At 38.2% G+C, this 19,762-nt stretch overlaps 1 protein-coding gene across 4 annotated transcripts in view; it reads left to right on the top strand.

Moving 5' to 3' along the window:
- Positions 1–19,762, top strand: part of LOC106181631 (histone demethylase UTY) — a 63,224-nt gene that overhangs the window by 24,450 nt on the left and 19,012 nt on the right. For all 4 annotated transcript variants that reach the window (XM_086996522.1, XM_086996525.1, XM_086996524.1 and 1 more), the window contains 2 exons: positions 10,978–11,098; positions 15,504–15,558. In XM_086996522.1, the coding sequence (XP_086852648.1) occupies positions 10,978–11,098; positions 15,504–15,558 (176 nt within the window). The remainder of the gene's footprint in view (positions 1–10,977; positions 11,099–15,503; positions 15,559–19,762) is intronic.

Genomic DNA, 19,762 nt, shown 5'->3' with positions numbered 1-19,762 from the left:
GCACGGTTTTTAGGTTCCTTGCGTCCGTCTAGGACGTAGCTAGATCGCATGGAAGGAATCGGGAAGGAGTTTGTGCATGAGGAGCACGTCCATTGTGCGACTTTTGGAGGACGCAACCAGCACGTAGAAACTTTTCGACATGATCAACAGCCACTACGTGCAATCTAACTACGTCCTAGCCGAACGCAAGGAACCAAAAAACCGTGCACCCAAAACGTAGTTGGGACCTAGGCTTAACTTTTCGACATAATCAACAGCCGCTACGTGCAATCTAGCTACGTCCTAGCCAGACAAAAGGAACCTAAAAACTGTGCGTGCAAAACGTAGTTGGGACCTAGGCTTTAGGGAAGGACAGGAGGAAAGAAGAAAGAGAGCTGAGAGATAAGGGGGGGGGGGGTAGAGAATGGAGAAAATGAGAAAAAAGTTAATGGTTGGGAGAAAGTAAACAGTCAGGAGCTCATTTTAAATTACAAATATTTTTCTTTCCTGATATTTCCTCACTAAATTAACTATTTAGCAATATGATGTGTAGAATCTCTTTTACCTGACATACTGTGTTTCCTTTGAAGTTAAATGTTTTGACATAACAAGGTAGGAAGCCTTTAATTAGAGCTTCCCATTTAATTGGTCCTTGTTATTCAGATGAGATTGTTATTATTACCTGTAGTGTGCTTCAAGGACCTGATTATGATCAGAGTGATAACCAAGTTGTTTTCAAGTTTTTCTGTTGAGGCAGGTTGATAAGTTGGTTGATAAATAAATTTGTGTGGTATTAATTTAGTCGTGTTTACACCCACTTTGGGTAAGCATATCTTAGAATACCCAGACCAAGTTGTAGTCATAAGTCCTCACACCAGACATAGGGCCCCAGACATGCTGCTGAAATGAGAGGTAACAAGTAAGGTGGACCCAACTTAAAACACGTCTTAATATTTCTTATTTGTAATAGAGGAATTGGCTTGCAGTATGTGATAATAGACTTGTTTTGAAGCATGTTATTTTTGGAATAACTAGGTAAGTAGTGGTCTTAGTTACTGAGTGTTATTTTCCTGTTATAGGTTCCAGTAATTGATAATGGCCAGTACTTGCTAATTGAAGTGTTTTAAATATTTTGATTTAAGGAAAATATCTTAAGAAAATATCAGCATTATCGTATAGGAATTGGTTTAACGCTTGATGCCTTTTCTCGGACTAAAATTTAACTTTGATTCTCTCTCATTTGATTCTCTCTCACAATAGTGAAGTGCTGCTAGCTATCAGTCAGCCAAGCATAGCTGTAAAGTCAAAATGCATGAAAAAAGGCATAAATTAACAACAGACTTATACAGTAACTGTAACCATGAAAAAAGAGCTGTAACTATGAAAGATATACTTAAAAACTCAACAATATCCTTATGACAAAAAACGCTAAAGTGGGCGTAAGCTCTTTAGATTTCAGCGCCTGACGGTCACCTTGTGGCCTGGTCAAATAATACACCGTCTCCTCACACCTGCGGTACAGGAATTCTGGTAAACCACAAATATGAAACTCATATAGCCTGTCTTGTGTAACACTGCCCTCTGTAGACCACAAGAATGAGATTGTCTTTTCCAATAATGGATCCAGCAGACTTAACACAGAGAGACACACTGTGTGACAATGCTTTGTGCTCTATTTTAGCTTGAGCTTGATTATTTTGGTGGTTTGTGGCTGTTTTTTACAAGTCTGTCTGTGACATTGTAATTATTGTCTTAATAGGATATTGTCTGTTGTTCAGTGCCCTTTGGCTATATGTAGAAAGAGAGCTAAGTTTATAAATGCAGGTACACCTGCCAGTTGTCCTCTCTCCCCACCTCTCTCTCTCTTTCCTTTCTTCTCTCCTTTCTTTTTCTTCCTTCTTTCCTTTCTCTCTCTCTCTCTCTCTCTCTCTCTCTCTCTCTCTCTCTCTCTCTCTCTCTCTCTCAAAACTGTCTTTAAAATTTTATTGAAATTTAACGAAGTTCCACTCCTCATGTACAGTGTATAAATAAATGCACAGTGGTTGACGTGCTATTGTTATAAAGTTGGTGGGAGAGATGTGTATTCTCTTTCCATCATTGTAGTCAAGATATTTAGCGGTCTACCTGTGGTCAAATTGATTGAAACCCAGACTAAAGGTCTACCCTTTTTAAGGCACATCAAAGGGTTAAACTATTGGCAGTCTTGAATTGCTTTCTTGTGGTTGAAGTTTGGTTAGACAAGGGCGGGGTATTGTCAGGTGGACTTGCTTTAGACTTAGATGTGTTTTAGCAGTGAAAAGGTTGACATTTGACACTTAAATTGAAATTTAGAGTTTTATGTGTGAGAGTGGTTTGACTTTGAGTTGATTTGAATTGGAAACTCAACTTAACATTGGCGTTTATGGAACTAAATAACCAGGGGGTTTCTATGGTTGCCACCTGATGATGTATTTTTTTTTTTTTTCCAAAAAATATAATTTTGACCTGGTCTTACTTACCATAAGGTGAAACATGACTTGTAATTGTGAGCTGCCCCCCCCCCCCCCCATCTTAGAATAATAGAGCTCACCAGTAAACTTTATAGAAGTTTAATCTGCCCCCAATATTTCCTTGATATTTGAGGCCACCACTTTGCCCGCATCTAAAAAAAAAATAAAAAATCCCGTTTTGAGCTGCCCCCTCTCAAAGTGTATCTGGTCAGCATTACAAAACCATGTGGTGGTCAAGAGGTCAACCGGCTGTAGTTGGACACCGGGTGACTGACCCTGGCCTGGACACTTTATCCATCAGATGGCATGCAATGTTGTTTGATATTGGGTCATTGCTGCTGTGAAGTTTTCACCAAAACATTTGTCTGTATGATATGTGAACCATTGAGATAAGTGTGAAGCTACTGGAATTTGGTCGTGGTTGGCTGGGACAGCGCAGACATCACTGTGGTATATCCAATGTCTTTCAACTTCACTGGTCAGACAGTGGACTGGGCAGTATATTAGTGAGTAGGCCATATATATGCTGTATGTATGAAGGCATGATTATAGGAGGTGGGGCATTATTTATTTGGGAAGCAAAATTGTCTGTTTCAGGTGTAAACTTCTAGTAGAAAATTAAGGTGAATAACTTTATGGAGGTAGATAGCCACTGATGACAGAGTCCCAATGACTTGTAGACATATGGAGCGCATGCATTCGGCACAGCAGACTAATATAGATCCGCAGATGAAATATAGCGACCTGCATCAGTGCTTGCCGCTTAATTCCCAATTATAGACACCGAATACAGTCCTCACAGGGATTATGCGAAAAGCATTCAAGTGGATAAGCCATATTTGATACCTGGATATGTTAGTCTGCTGCTCTGAATGCACTCATAAGCCCCATTCACACCTACATGGTTAATCGAGATTAAGGGAATCGCGTTTCCAACGCGCTGAGCTAAATTCACTTTTTTGAGTTCACACATGTAAAAACGAAATCGCGATTTACCTTGCTAGATCTGGTAATTGCAACTGCGCTCGCTAGGGGAGTCACGATATATCCTGTTGATCATGCGCAGTAGCTGTCTTCAAGACCATGCTTTCGGTGTGTACGGTGTTATTTTCTGTTTAATACTCTCATCGGCCCAAATATTTAGTTATGCTGCCACTGAGTTTTCATACCAGTACGTCCTCTTGGCCATTTTGCTGACTGCGAAGAAACTTGAAATTGCGTGGACAGTTTGTTTTCTTTCACTTTCCAGTCGGCGAATAGCTGTATTTAGCTAATGTTTCGTTTCAATTTATGCCCGACATGGAATAAAATTTATTGTATTGTATTGTACTTTCGATAGAAACTGTGCACGCGCCTTAAGTCCTCAACTTCCGGTGTTAACATCGATCCCGTTCTCACTAGGAAATTTTAAATCGCGATTTAAGTTTACATCGATAGAATCCATCTCTCGAGTAGGATTAATTTGAATCGCGATTTGGCGTCTCTACTGTGTTCACACTAGAAGCTTTACATCGATAGAATTGCGATTTGGCACTTATTGCGATTGAAAGTGTCCCGTGTGAATGGGGTTATAGACAGACAGATATTAACAATGTTGGCTAAACAAATCTAGATTTATTTAAAGGGATAATAACTCTTCGTATGAGATTTATATTTCACAATAAAAACATTGTGAATAACTTACAGAAATATAATATATTTTGTTTTACCACAAAAATGGTAGTTATAGCTTTTATTCTGATATCTGAGCTGGTCTTCAGACCACGTGACCTTCATTGATGGCTATACTCTGTTATAATCTCTTAAGAGATTTTAACAAAAAACCAAACTTATTAGAAAAATACCAGGGACTTACTTTGAATGTAAAAATGGATTCATTAACCATTGGTAAGTATGGGAAAATTGTTGTTTACTCCAGGAAAATTCATTTTTTGACCAAAATGAAGAGTTATTATCCCTTTAAATATACCTTTACCATTACTCTGTTAGGGAGTGTGGAATAGAATGGGTCTTCTTCCATCAACTCTGCTTGTATGTACTAACATCTTTCTGAACAAGCAGGATATGGACTTAAATTATTAAATGCTCATTATGAATATAGATATTAGCTTAGCTGATAATTTATCAGGTACTTGATGTAATTCATCCACATTTGCAGGGTCATTGCACTCTATTAGTTGAAGCCAGCATGTGCAAAATACAGCATGTGGTAATGTCTTGATTATTTCAATGGGGAAAATTATGAATTTTTACAAATATTTTTACAGGTTTTTTTTTATATAAGTTGTAAATTCTTAAAATTAGAGCATTCCTTTTAGCAACAAAAAAGAAAAGCAAGCTTTTTTAAGCTTTTATTTTATACAGTAAAATCAGTTCAGATGTAACACAGAAATATATCTTTTATGATAACTAAAAATATGTATCAGAAAGATTGATAATTTTTCCCATATTACTGTTCATTACAATATCATGTAGTCGGTGAACTTCCAAGCTCTTCCAGCTTCCAGTGACCAGTTAATCTTTTGTTGAAGAGAAAAGAGCTGTGTCAGTCACCTGTGAAATTATACAGGAAGTCCTCTTGATAGGCACTGACAAGTGAGGAGAGTGCTGGAACTTGTTACGGGTCCCAAATGCCTTTCAGAAAATTGGTCAAAAGTTTGGGCACACCTCGAGGATAATTTTTAGACAGCAAGTCAGTTTTAAGGTTGCAACTCTTTGAAACAGTTGAGATTTTTGTGATTAGATTTTAGGAGGGTCTCTCCCTTTCTCCAGTCAACTTATGTAAGAAAGTGTAAGGGCATTTACAGGCTCAGAATGTTTGTTATTGTTTAAAGGCAGTTGAGAAGTAAAATATAGTGTTGATCCAGAAATATCCGCGCAAAATCATTATAAAAGCTTGTCATTGTTATGGAGGTATCTTTTATTTATCCATACACAATAGCAATGTGCAACTTTCTTATATTGACAACTTAAACATGTATTTTTTGTTAAGAAGATATTTGTTGTAATATATTTAGTAAAACTGCTGTACGAGGAAACTGAACACCTTTTCCCTGCATTAAAAGTGTTGAAATATTTCAATCTCGGGGTCACTGGCACCCGACACAAATACAGGCAAAGGTTCAGCGACTGCTGACAGCTGGAAACTTGATTGACTTGTATTTGAAAAGGCACTCTAGAAAATCTGTGAATTTTTAAACTTGCCACATATTTTTCTTATAATTAAAAATAATGGTATCTGACAAGCTGATGCCATATTAAATTTTTGGTATGACTTAACATCCAGAGGCCAAATTTGTTGACATTTTTTTTATTTTATTTTGCAAATATTTTGGCAGTTTACAGAAAGATATTTGACATAGCATTGATACGTAGGTGGTATTTTACTTTTAATGGATTTGAAAGCATGGGGCGCATGTTTTATAATAATTGGAAATGCTTAGTTAACAAGTGAATGGGTGGCATATCCTGCTCATGGCTAATTGATATCGTTCTGGCATTCCTCACTCTCCAAAGAGTTTTTTGTTACCTCTCAGTATACCCCTTCCTTTCCTCTCCCCTTAACAATGTCATCTTCCAGATTACCCCCTCTCCCCTGCTTTTTGTCACCCCTTAATTTACCCCTTTCCCCTAACCCCACATTGTTAGCCCTCAAGTTTACCCCTTACATCCACCCACACCTGTATGTGTGAATAGTCAGTCTTCTTCCTGTAGGCAGCCCAAATGTCAGCCTTTTAAAAAGTTAAAATAATCCTTAAGGCATGGCGAGAAACTGGCATGACATTTCAGAGCATCATGTTTTAGGGCCCAGTCCCAATGGTGTTGATTACCATATGGAAAAGCTGGGATTAAACCAGTATGTTGGAAACTAGAGGAAGTGTGTTAATATGTCAATCTGATTGCATTCAGCAAGAGTCCCCATGGAGTTGTATCGATCTATGTAGAACGCTACTTTTATTGGGAGTGGGCCCTTACACTCTGTCAATGTATTTATGGATCTGCTGGATGGAAAGCTGTTTGTAGTCGAGAAGTAAGACCACCATATCTTAGGGCTAGATAGTGCTTTTCTGACATCACATTTTTCATTTCTGTCTGGGAGCTGGTGGTCATATGACATAAATATATCATTCTTTATCCTCTCTTTCACCTTTCCTCCTGCCTTGCCTTACCAGTTTCACAAATAGTCTGGCTAATTTAGACTAGGTAGTCCACTCCAGTCAGTATTGGGGGAATGTGGTACCTTTCTGTCTAACACCCCATTTCCATAGATTTTTAGATCGATCTATCCCTGTGGGGAGTCTCACTAGATTACTGTCAGCTTGGCCGGCTTAAGCGTCTGTCCCGCCTACTAAACGCTGTAAGGGGGTAATTAACTATGGTGCCCGCTCGGCTGATTGCAATTTAGCGTGAACCCCCAGGGAGTTAGTTCGATCTAAATCTTAATCTTTAGATCAATCTAAATCTCTGGGAAAGCACCCTAAGAGTGCATTCAGAACCGCGGACTCACAGATCCACGGATCAAATATGACTGACCCACTAGAATGGTTGTTTGCGCAATCCCTGCAGTGAATCTATTCAGTGTCTTATCTGGAATAAAGAGGCAAGCTTTTTAGTACATCGCCATACTTGATCCACAGATCTGTTAGTCAAGTGTTTTGAATGCCCTGCAACTTTTTCCCTTGTCCTTACCTGAGAGAGCATAGGTGCTGTAACGTAAACAACTTGACTGGGTTGGGTGGCTAGTGACCTTAAGTCAGACTGGTACATAGACTGCTAGACATATCTTGCCACTATTTATGTTATTACTTTGCCCTCAGTTGGCTGAGGCATGAACTATTTTCACAGAATTTTGAAATTCTGTGATTTTTGCATCAGTTCTGAACGCAGCCCTTAGGCCTCAGGCTGACAGGTGCAGGTTATACGATAAGTGTTCAAAAGTTTAGAAAAAGAAAAAAAAAACAATCAGGCTTATATCTGTTGGCTTAATCAAGGGAGTCGGTATTTATTGAGAATAGTTTAACTTGTTCAGAGCTTTATGACTTGTCATAAGGAAAAGCTGGTGAATTTACAGGGTAGTCTCCTTGTAGACAAACCTCTTCACCAGTGTTTTATGTGTAAAATGCTCATGAAATATGCAAACATAGATTTAAAAAAAAAAGGAAAAGAAAAAAGAAAAAAATATCCTACATGTATCACAGTGTCAGGCATGCCAAAAAACACACCAGTCAAACCAGGTCAGACTGCTGTTTGCACCATTCTGTATTGTGTAAATTGTCCTTTTTTTCCACTCAATAAGAAAGAGAGCTGCTGAGGGGAAACATGGACATTATTGCAAAAGTAATGAAAAATAAACCTAGCCACCTTTGACAGGCTTGACAGTTAATGACTGCAGTATTGTACCCCAGGCAGGTCCTGAATATTTCATTGTTGCTCTGTTTTTGTTTAATCTTCTCTCTGACCAATTAGAGAAATAAAGGGATCTAAAAATTCCGCCTCAGGGACGGAAATGATAGTAACTTGAAGCAAACCCGTTGCCTGTGTGCCTCGGGAGTTGATGACTGTGTTGATCTGTTTACCTTTAATCTTATCCCTGATTAATTCAGTGTTGGGAAGTCAAGTTTTATTGCCTCTTATTTAGGGAGTGATTATATTTTTGTTACAGTTTCTTTACCCCCTAAAGTAGCTCCCCCCCTCCCCCCCCAGCATTTGTATTTTATCTTCTCAATTTGTCAGATGGCTGATGATTTTGAAAGCATTATGAAGTATTGACGTGTAGTCATTGTGTTCATATTCTGTCATCGATGGCAGGTTTATGCATTCTTTTGTAGATCATGCTGGTTAAGTTAACAGATTTCACTGTAATTTGACTGCATTTTGCATACTGGTTTTCTTATCTTCTGTAGACAATAATACTTATTTCAGTCATTGTTAGAAAAAATGAAACTTGGCTTAGGTGATATTTTATATGTTCCACCTCATTCATGTACAGTAGCTGCTGTTCTCAGATGCATGTATCACATTGTAATTTTACCTTATAATAAGAGCTAATGTGTACGCAATTGATTCTCTTCCGTCAGCTTGGAAGTGAATTGGGGTCACGAAATGTTCTAGTGGAAGATGGTGCGAACTTTTCTGCATTAGGGCATTCACCTTAAATTGTGTCACTTTAAAGGCCTGTTTACACTTAGGATAGGTTGACCCATTTCTGTACATACAACTTTCATGGTGATTGTCGTAGGAGTCCGTTATTACACTTACACAAGGTTGAACCTCCTCTGTACAATGTTAATGGACCAGGTGATAGTTTTAAAGGCCTATTTACACTTAAGTGAGATTGAATCTTCTCTGTACAATATTAATGGACAAGTGATCATTTTAAAGGCCTGTTTATACTTATGTTAGGTTAGTTTATCTCTATACAACTTTGGTCAGTTGGACACATGACTAACATGAGCAGAACATTGGCAGCAAGCCTTTTCTCTTCTCTTTGGCCCAAAGTTTGAAGTTTATAGCACCTAGGGACAAGGAAAGAATCAGATAGGGAAAAGAAGTGGATGGCAATCTAGCCAAGTCGTGAGCCTGGTCTGACCCAATGGCCCCACATTGCCCACAGAGAAGAGCCATATTGGGAAAAATTAATATATTTATCAGAAATGTGAACCAAAATGTGGACTTCAGTTACAATGACAGTATTTTAATACAGTTTTACCTTAAAAGAAGACTGAAAATTGACAGAGGCTAAATTTTCCACATGCAAGAGGTAATATTTGTCTGTTTGACAGATACTTTAAGTTTATTAGTAACAAAAAGGGGGCCTTGGTGTTAAGTGAATATTGACTAGTAAGCTTTTGTCTTTAGTAATAAGACAGTGTCAGTGTTTATGACTAGGTGCTTGTCCACAGGTTTGCATGTACTGTCAGTCATTTGTATGGAAAAGAAATAGATTATGGGTCACTGAGTGTAAAAGCCCATTAAGTGAAAATTTGAATTTTATTGATTTGACCTTCTGCATAGAATGTCGTCCATCAGAACTCAGGGCCAGTCATTTATTGAAGAGGTGTAGAGGGATTTAAAGGCAGGGAATACTCCATAAAAACCCATTTTGTTCATGAAAACCAATTTTGATTGCTCTGTCACTTATTTTCATGTAAATGTGTTGATACTATAAGAATAATAATTAAATATTAAAAACCTTTAATACTAAGTCATGTGAACCATCCCCACTGACCAGTGAGCTGACCAAGTCATTGGGCTGACCATTATTGATGGTCACTGAGTGCGAGCAGTGGGTCCATGTAATTAATGAATTTTTTACGCTGATGATGTCAGTGGTCAGCAGGTCCATCTGGAAGGGGACAGGTCATGTGGAGTTGATTGGATCTATTATAATGTGCATGGATGCCAATATTATACAGGATTGCTCAATAGTTAGTATTTAATCTGACAAAAGAGGATTTTGTATTTTTTAGGGGTAATCTGTTTTTATCATCATTTTCACAAGTCTGCACTGAATAGACTTTTCCAGACTCCCCCCCCCCCCCCCCCATGCCATTCAGAGTATACAAGTTGGAAAATTAAGATGATGACCTTTAAAAACACATCCCTTAGGATGAAGATCTTTCAGATGCATACAGAGGGCATTGACCTTTCCTTTCAGCATGCATTTTGTAGACTTGTAAAAATGATAATAGAAGTGGATAACCCCTTCCTAGTAGTTATCTTGCTCAGGTGAAAATAATGATCAATGCATGAAGGTATGACAAATGTGGAAACAAGAAACATGTGATAATTATTTCGATGGAAATTCATCTGTGTAGTCTTTTGATTATATTATACTTTTTGATTTCTACACTTACTTGAGCTGTACATAACAAAGCTTTAGACAACTACTGTTTTGAGCTTTTGTAGGTACAGCTTAATAAAATGTGGAAATTGAAAAGTTTAAAGGTATAACATAATGTGATAATTATTGTGAAAAGTGCCAGATGGTAGTTATTCTGGCTGCAGTGTTGGGGTTGGGGTCAGAAGCACCAGGTGGGATATATAGGGTTTATTATTCTACCTGTATGCTGGATGCACTAGTGTGTGGGATATCATAATCGTTATTGTGTGGGTTGGGCCACATTGTGGTATTTTCAGTTTTGGTCCACTAACCTTAAAATTTGAACAAAAAGAAAACCAAAAAATGGGGATCACCACTTACAACACTTACAAAACCTATATTTTCCAAATGCAAATGATATTAAACATCAGATACCATAAAAATATTAGGTCTTGATGATACTTGATACCAATGATTATTATGATACATATATCTTCAGTTACATGTTTTGTTTTATCAAGGTAAAAGTTCAGTTTATAAGCATGATATCTCCTACAAATGAGAACAGCTCAGTTAACAATTTATGCTTGGTCTTAATAGATCTATTTACTAAAACTAGACTAGTAATCCCTACTGTCTCCCTGTTGTTCATGTATTCAATTTTTGCATTGTATTTTATCTTTGCAGGGCAATCAAGGCGTTTCAGCAGGTGCTTTATACTGATCCAGGGTTCAGCCGAGCTAACGAGATCCACATTCGCCTGGGGTTGATGTTCAAAGTCAACTCGGATTATGAGACCAGTGTAAAGGTGAGTGAAAGAAAAGACACTAGTCCCTTTAACGCAGCGCCTGGCAATGATTTTTTTTTGTTTTTAAAGAGACAAAGTGTAAGATTTTAAAGGCATGTTTTATTTATAACCTAAGTAAATAATCCGCTTGATTTTTCCTAATGAGTAATTCTTTTTGAACAGCTTTAGATAGATAAATGTCATGTATTATTGTAGTAGTAATGAAACCAGACATATGATAGGACTTGGGCTTCGTTCACATGGAATGTCTATTTTCTAAAAATCTATTTTCTATTCGCGCTATCTTATGATCACGGTCTGTGCCCTGAATATCCCGCCGCGTAATTACTGGCAGCGCGAGCCAGTTACTTATAGTAACTTATAGTAACTGGCTCGCGCTGCCAGTAATTACGCCGCAGGATATTCAGGGCACAGGCCGTGATCATAAGACATACCGCGAATAGAAAATAGAATTTAGAAATTTCACCTATTTCAAATACACTGCAGCCTTATTGACTTCCATGGACTTTCAGTGTCAAAGAAAATGGGTTTGAACTTCCATACATGATCTCATGTTTTTGTTTTTGTTCGATGATTTGATTTGAGTTGTGTTTCGAGTCCAGATCCCTCCTCTTTATTCACAATCACCCATTTTAGCAGACTGTTTAAACTGATCGAAAATGAAATGTTACACAAACATCTTTTAAGTTAAAAAAAAGATACAAACACTCTTTGGTAGATATGCACCTGCAATCAAAATGTACCTGACATATCTGGGTCAGTAACCTTGACCTTGAACTCAGAGAAACAGGAAACAACCAATCAATGCCTGTGTTAAGTTCATCCAGGTATAAGTAATGAACAAATAGATTGGCTGGCATTTTGACCTGGTGGGTTTGTTAACTGAATGCTCTATTAAGTGTTCTTTACAGAAGTTTATTTGGGTGCCAACTTATGATAATAATTGTTCAGTTTGAAATGCTGTCTGCCTGGACATAAAGATGGAAACTTAGTCAATAGATTTTTATGCAGCATGATTTGTTAGACATTTGAATGTTATTTGAGCTCCCACGCACACAATATATGTATAATAATACATGTTCTGCACTGTCATTCACTTGAATTGCTTTTAATTATCATAGAAGGGAGTCAAAATTTCCTACCAACTCCCCCCCCCCCCCCCCCCTCTTCAGGTTCTCATCGGCAGCCTTTTTCTTAAGCCCCCTCTACACTGGATGGCATCCTTTCTGCATCCCTTAGTACGACCCTGGTTGAGAGTAAAAAAACTATAATACTTTACATGCTGACAACTGTCCGATCATTGAGCATTCATTTTGCACCCAAAGCAATTCCTGTGCCTCCTTTTATAACTACAGTGATGCCAGTTTCATGGTTGCACAAAGTACGCAGAAAGGACACTGTCCAGTGTGAAGGGGGTTTTCCTGGCACTTGAACCTGTACTGAGTGACTTTTGTGACCTTGGTGTTAAAAGACCTTTCCTCAGTCATATCTTCAGTGACCACAGCCATCATGTCACAGCAGCACAAATGAACTCGAAGTTCTCTCCTCTGTGTGTGTATTAACTTAAATGGGGTTTCTGTTCAAAGCATATTTGTTGACAATTCTCCATAGTGAAAAGTGCAACAATAGCTTACAAAATCGAGGGAACATTTGGAGCTATGATCTTGGCTGTATCCATCTTTGCTCAGTCATCCTATTTATGTCTGATATTGTCTGCCTGAAATGCTGTTTATCCATTATTGCTAAGTCTGGTAGTGGTAATACTTAGCAAGGCCCTTTAGCTATTTTTTACTGTATCTCTCAATGAAATATTTTTATCCCCTGAGTGGCAACCCTGGCCTTGAGTATGGCTCTGTTTCTGCAAACCACTTAATCTTAGCTTGGATTTCTTAGCTATTGCACCTATATGTTTGCTTAACCCTATACCTCATTTCATTTAAAACAAAATTTGGCCTTAACATTAGAACTAAACTTTAAATCTTTTTCAATCTAGAATACATGTACAGTAGAATACCAAGGATTAGCAACTGCCAGTCTGAAAAATAAGCCATTTCTAGCTCTCTGCAGAACAGGCCCTCAATCCCCATTTAACACCTTCTGTTCTATCCTCGGTCTAGGCTATCTTGAATTTTTGGTCCTGCAGTGAAAGACCAATTTTCCTCTTCAGTTCCTCGTTACTTTTTCCACAGGGCCCTGCACGTGCATAACAAACGTGGCCTGGCTGGTCAATATCAGTCTGGGGTGTAGCCAGGCATATGATCTCTTGTCAATACAGGCAAAGAAATACCACTGTGTACCAGGGGCTGGTGACTGGGGCTTGTTGGAAGGAAATATTGTGGCATTTGTTTAGCAGCGTGGAGTTAATTGTTGGGGTGTGCGGTCTGTGTGTTCACCCTGGGGCTCATAGGGGTTAGTGGATACACCCTGGGGCTCATAGGGGATAGTGGAACACCCTGGGGCTCGTAGGGGTGAATGAAAACACCCTGGGGCTCATAGGGGTGAATGAAAACACCCTGGGGCTCATAGGGGTGAATGAAAACACCCTGGGGTGCATGGGGGTAAATGAAAACACCCTGGGGCTCATAGGGGTGAATGAAAACACCCTGGGTCTCATAGGGATGAATGAAAACACCCTGGGGTGCATGGATGTAAATGAGAACACCTTAGGCTTTAGTGACAGATCTTGATTATAGGGCTATAATTAAAGTTTGGGGCGCTTAGAAAAAAGTCCTTTGGCTATTTTATGTTTACATTCTTAAAATTTGTGGCCCTAAAGGCTCTTTGGAAAAGGTTGGGGTACATTTAGGTTGTATCAAGTTTTTGCTTCTCTTGGTGGAGGTCGGTATAAATTTTATGCATTTGAAAGTTTGTGCTTAAACAGTTATCTACAAATGCAACACTTGAATAAATTTTGATTTAGCATCTTTTCTGGCTTCATCAGGTTCTGCCACTTCACTCTCTTCCTAATCTGAACTTATCCCTGGGGAACTCTGACAAGAGTAAATATTCTGTTATTTATTCAGGTCTTTCAAGGTTAAGTGGTCTCATTTTAGATGCCTAACATTACACATGTCAAATATTTGTGTACGCCAAACATCTCATTTGCCCTAAGTAAACAGTCTGCCATGCCACCCCCCTCCCCTCCCAAATCCTACCCCCACCTGCCTGCCCCCTTCTGGAGCCCCCGCTACGAGAAAAACCTTTTCTCCTGTGCTAGAAGCCAGGTCTTTCAAGTTCAGACGCTCTATTTTAGTAGCCTATTGAATCAAGGTATGTATGTTCATGCTGCACTGCTCAGAGCATTTGTCTGCACTTAAAGCCTCCACGGCTGAAGGATTTGCCATGTTCTTTTTACACAGAGTGCATTTAGCAACAAGGGGTCTAGACCAGTGCTTGGAAATGGGTGAGTTGCTTTATATAGATTAATACAGATTAATATGGATTAATCCCATAAAAATGGCAATGTCGTTGGATGTAGTGGTTGGGACATTTAGCTGTACTTAACGACTCTTGAAGCTGACAGTTGTCACGTTGGGTCTGGTATGAGGAATTTGATGGATAGATTATTGCCCTCTTCAATATCAGGTGGTGAGAGATGTAACACTGGGTTCTCAAAGTTTGATATAATAATTCATATAGCCTGATATGGTTGAAGGCTATTAGACTTGCCCACTACACTTAGACTTAATTCTGCAATCTTTTAATGTCCATACACAATTATTTTTGTTAAAACTTGTGGTCAGTGGTCATTGCAGTTGACCAATTACAGTAAGTCCAGGCCTGTCAAGGGCCTACTCACATTTTATAGGTGAGAGACTCTTCAGGCATCAGGTTCAGTTTTTGAAGTTTAAGTGGCCTTCATTAATAGGCATAGCATTGCACATTCACAGTCTTGGGCAGTCATGTCATTCTGACTTATTGGCTTATGTAAACCGACTCGGTGCAAAAGTTTTCTGCTTACTAGCATAAGTGTTGGTGATTGTAGACCATTTCACAAAGAAACAATTGTATCAAGCTCAAATCAACTATGGTGTCCAGTTAGGACTTTTGTTAGTTAGGACACCTTGCAATATAGAATTCTCTGACTTGAACCCTACTTTCTTTTTCAGAACCACTTCCTTTCATATTTTTAAGATGTCTTTTTTTTTGTATTATTTAATAAAACCTACATTCCTTTTTAGATCCACTTAAGCGGTTCACTTCTTTCAGGTGTTACTTACAAACCATTGATTTGGGAAATATTGGGTAATCAATGTGAAAGAAATATTTGACACGGCCAATACACACCCCCATGTTGACCCTTATGAACATGGCGGTGTACATCACAGGCCACTGTCCGCATACCTCGTTTATTGATTTACCAGTAATTTATGTTACCTTTCATTTCTTTGTGACCTTTTTCCAGCATTTCCGCCTGGCCCAGAACGACTCGAGTCCGTCGACTTTGTCCAAGCATGAGAGTGAGTACACGATTTTACTGTATTTTTAAGTATAGCATTATATTATTATTTTAACAAGTCTACAAACTGGGCATTTGGGGGGGGGGGCTAATGCCATCTGAATGCTTCTGAAAAAAAAAATAATAAGAACGGCGATCCAAATTGCTGTCAAAAGTCATCATTTTTGGCTTTTCACTTAGTACTCTGATGGGGGAAAGGGGGTCTGGAAAAAGTCTACTCTTTGTAGACTTGTGAAAGTGATGACAAAAGTAGATGATTATTTAATACGACAGCTGCAGGGAAAATTAAGTGTTTTTAAGATCATTGAGTCGTTATTGTACTGTTAAGTTAACTTGTGCTATGCTTTTGCCATTAAGAAGGAATTATTATGGTGCGTAATTACTGCTAGGTTCACCAGTGACCAGGCATCAGGATGCTTAATGATGTCTTTGCTGAACTGTTAGTTATAGGCTGTATTAAGAAAAAAATATTTTTTACTTCGGATGGAGGACCCTTGTACCCCCCCCCCCTCCCTAAATCTATCATTTTGTCACCTTTGTGTTGACAACATTATTTAAATCAAAAATTGAAGTGGTGAAACAAAGTGTTGAGCTCTACAGAGAAGGAGCTACATTAGGTGCAAGTGTCTTGACCGAAGCCAAAGATATTCTTTCAACTCTAGGAACATGTGCACATGGCTTGCTTATTTCATAAAGCCAATTAGAAAACATTCTAATAATAACTCCAGTTGTATAACGTGCGTGCGTATGTTGTGCATACCAGCGTGCACGTGCTGATCAACTGTATGTTGTTTACGAGATTGTGAAACACGAACATATTATTAAACATACATGGACATGGCAAACCTTTTTGTTATGCCTAAAGCTGTAGAGTTAACACGCAATGTACTGTGTCCAGTTTTGAAAGAAATAAGCTGCCAGCTTGTGGTTAACATGAGGCCTTGTTTCCAGTAAAGTTGAGACAGTTTTACTTATAGCATTACTATCTTAAAACGATCCATATTGTTTCCAACACCTCATAAATTTGGCCAACAGGACTAGATTGGCAGGATTAGACAGAGGACTAGATTGGCAGAATTAGACAGAGGACTAGATTGGCAGGATTAGACAGGACTAGATTGGCAGAATTAGACAGAGGACTAGATTGGCAGGATTAAACAGGACTAGATTGGCTGCTCGTGGTTAGAAATAATTATCTCATATGGATTTTATCCCCTATATGTTTATATGCATGTATTTATGTATACATGTACTGGTCTGGAAATGCAACTTGAAAGAGGGTCTGGGAAGTTCCATTATAATGCAAATAAAGTAAATACCATCAAAATATTTATTTCCTGAAGGTACAACTGAAATTATTAATGTTACTATCAAGTTTTAAACAAATTCGACATTATAAAGACATAATTACAAATGTGGTTTATGTATTTATTTATTTCATATATATTTTTGTTTCATAAATCTTTTCTAAAGGTGATGCATACTATGTGCCTAGGCTTCACAATTGAGGATGCATATCCTTTATACTAAATGTAGAGAAAATTGATTGATTGATAAAAAAAGATTGATATTTCAAACTAGCATAGATGTGATTACGACTTCAGTCTTCGGTTTCAATCTTGGGCCACATTCAGAACAGTGGACGAACTAGGCCGAGGGTCAAATATGGCCGACCCACTTGAATACTTCCCCACGGGGAATCTATTCAGTATATATTAGTTGATTAGACGGCAAGTGTATTAGTGGGGTGCTAATTTGACCCGCGGGCTAGTTAGTCCACTGTTCTGAATGCGGCATTGCTTGGGTAGATTTAAGGTCTACCTGGGTTTCCGTGAGAGTGTGGGTGTAGGAAAAGGTGAGGTGGATAGTGGGAAATTGTTTAAAACACAATATCGCATGATTTTACAATATTTACTAATTGAATTGTCATTATTGTTTCTGTGGATTGGTTCCCACTGCAGTTCAGGGGATGGTGGTTTGGATTAATCATTCCTGTTTTGTTTTTTTGTTTTTTTTCTTTGCTTACATTTTGACATGGCACATTTTACTTTAATGTTGCAAAGAGTTTTTTATGGCGCCTTAAAAGTGAAAATGAAAATAATGACAAAAGAGTCAACCTCATAATTTTAGGGAAGTTGAAATATAGATTAAGGTGCAAGGTCATTTAGGTGATTATTAAAAAAAAAACTAAAAGCATGAATATTTCTGAGAACTCAGTCACTCCATTTACTTATTGCGAGGCTTATTCCCTAGATGTAAGTGGAAAATAGGATTGAAGGATCATGTAAGAGAAGAGTCAGAGCTGCCTCTGGTAGCAGTCTCATGATGTTGGTGGGTGGTTTAGTAGTGAGTTGTATAAGCTGTAGGCCTCTTGCCTCAATATGACTCAAAATGATATATGTGGTTTTCCACTCACTTACGCACACGCACACTGTTGGGTATAAATAAAAGTACTAAAATCTGAGATTTAGTCCAATGTTGAAAAGCTGGAAGCTTGAAAAGAAGGTACAGATTGGTCTGAGCAGAAGGAAAATTTAAAGGAATTTGATACTCCAAAAAGGGGGAAAATAGTTTGGTCAGAGGAAAGGAAGAATATAAGGAAGTCCATGCTTGAAAAGGAAGACAAAGATCACGCGGTGTTATGTTATAATAGTAGAATACATCTGCTGAATCAATCATTGTTCAATCACGGTAAAAGTTGTGAAGGACAGTGAACATTTTTGTTTCTTCACATCAGAATACGACACACTGCTTCTTGATTTATTGTGAGTGATAAGAACTTCTTAAAACGGATGTATTTCAGTTACTAGATTTACTATTTCCTTTACGGGGAAATTTGTTGCTGTCTCCAAGTGGTATTTTACGACAAAGTGTGCGATTTTGTTTGACGAAGACTGAACACTACAGATCAGGTATGCTTTCGCTAGGAGAAGAGATCCACCTCCTGAAGATGTCAATTTTAGAGCAGGGTAGGTGTAAGTTACAACATTTAATTTGATGTGATTAGGGTTTTAGGAACTGCAGAACTTAGACTGCATTCCCACAGATTTTTAGATCGATCTATCCCCCTGGGGAGTCTCACTAGATTGCTATCAGCACAGCCGACTTAAATGTCTGTCCCGCCTACTAAAAGCTGTAAGGTGGTAATTAACTTTCACGCATGCTCAGCTGACAGCAATATAGTGTGAACCCCCGAGGGATTTAGGTCGATCCAGGTGGATCGATCTAAATCTGTGGGAACCCAGTCTTAGTGATATTTGGAGATAGGACAATTAACAGAGATTCTCTCTTCTCCCTCTCCGTCTCTCTCTCTCTCTCATTCTTGTATGGTACATTCAAATGGATACACATGTATGTATTAATACATGGGAAATAAAAGGACGGAGAAAGGTGTACAGATACATATGCTACTGTGTACATGTTTTATGTGTACAGTCACTTCCTGCTACTATACAGTTGCAAATGCCAGTGCGACCATACATTAAATTATGATGTACAGCCAAATGTCATCTCAGGCCAGGTGTAATGAATCTTTCATTATCCCCATGGTTAACTGCATGTTGCTGACATTCATTTTTACTGTCATACTGTTGAGCAGAGAACCATTGAAAACAGACAGATGTGTGAGAAGCTGATTTTTGTTGAAAGATTATGGTAAGATGGTACATAAATCTCATCCTTGTAGACTTGTTTTATTTGAGATAATGTTTGCTTTGATATATCGGTGTGTAGATTTGTAGATGGAAAGGATTTAGATTGTCCCACAGTCAAGAATGCAATCATTACTGTAGAAATTTATTCGTCAAATCTGAAGCTGAGTATAAGAATCTGAATCCTATGCTTATGAGAGCTGGTAAGTAATGTTATGGATAAAAACCCGCTGTAATGGACAAAAGTAATATATGCATCTTTCAAATTACAGTATCATACTCTTCCATATAGGATTCAGATTTATACTTTTGTGTTTAGAAATAACTTGCATAGGTGTATTTCTGATTTCATTATGATTGGAAGTCAAACAGTTATATTCATGCAGTTTTCAAATTGTAGTACTTGTAAGTCATCGTAAGGGCAGGTCTAATTACATTTTCAATGATGTTGTTTATTACAACGGCAGTAGGTGGAGTTTTGATTTGATTCCTATGACTAGAAATCAGTCACATAGACTGATAGCAAGGACTAAGTAAAACCAGCACAATTTTATT

Source organism: Lingula anatina, chromosome 10, assembly GCF_051362555.1.
Source record: "Lingula anatina isolate TDL-2025a chromosome 10, LinAna3.0, whole genome shotgun sequence".
Lineage (NCBI taxonomy): Eukaryota > Metazoa > Brachiopoda > Lingulata > Lingulida > Lingulidae > Lingula > Lingula anatina.
The sequence above is the reverse complement of the archived record's forward strand: the minus strand, read 5'-3'. Positions and strand labels throughout refer to the sequence as shown.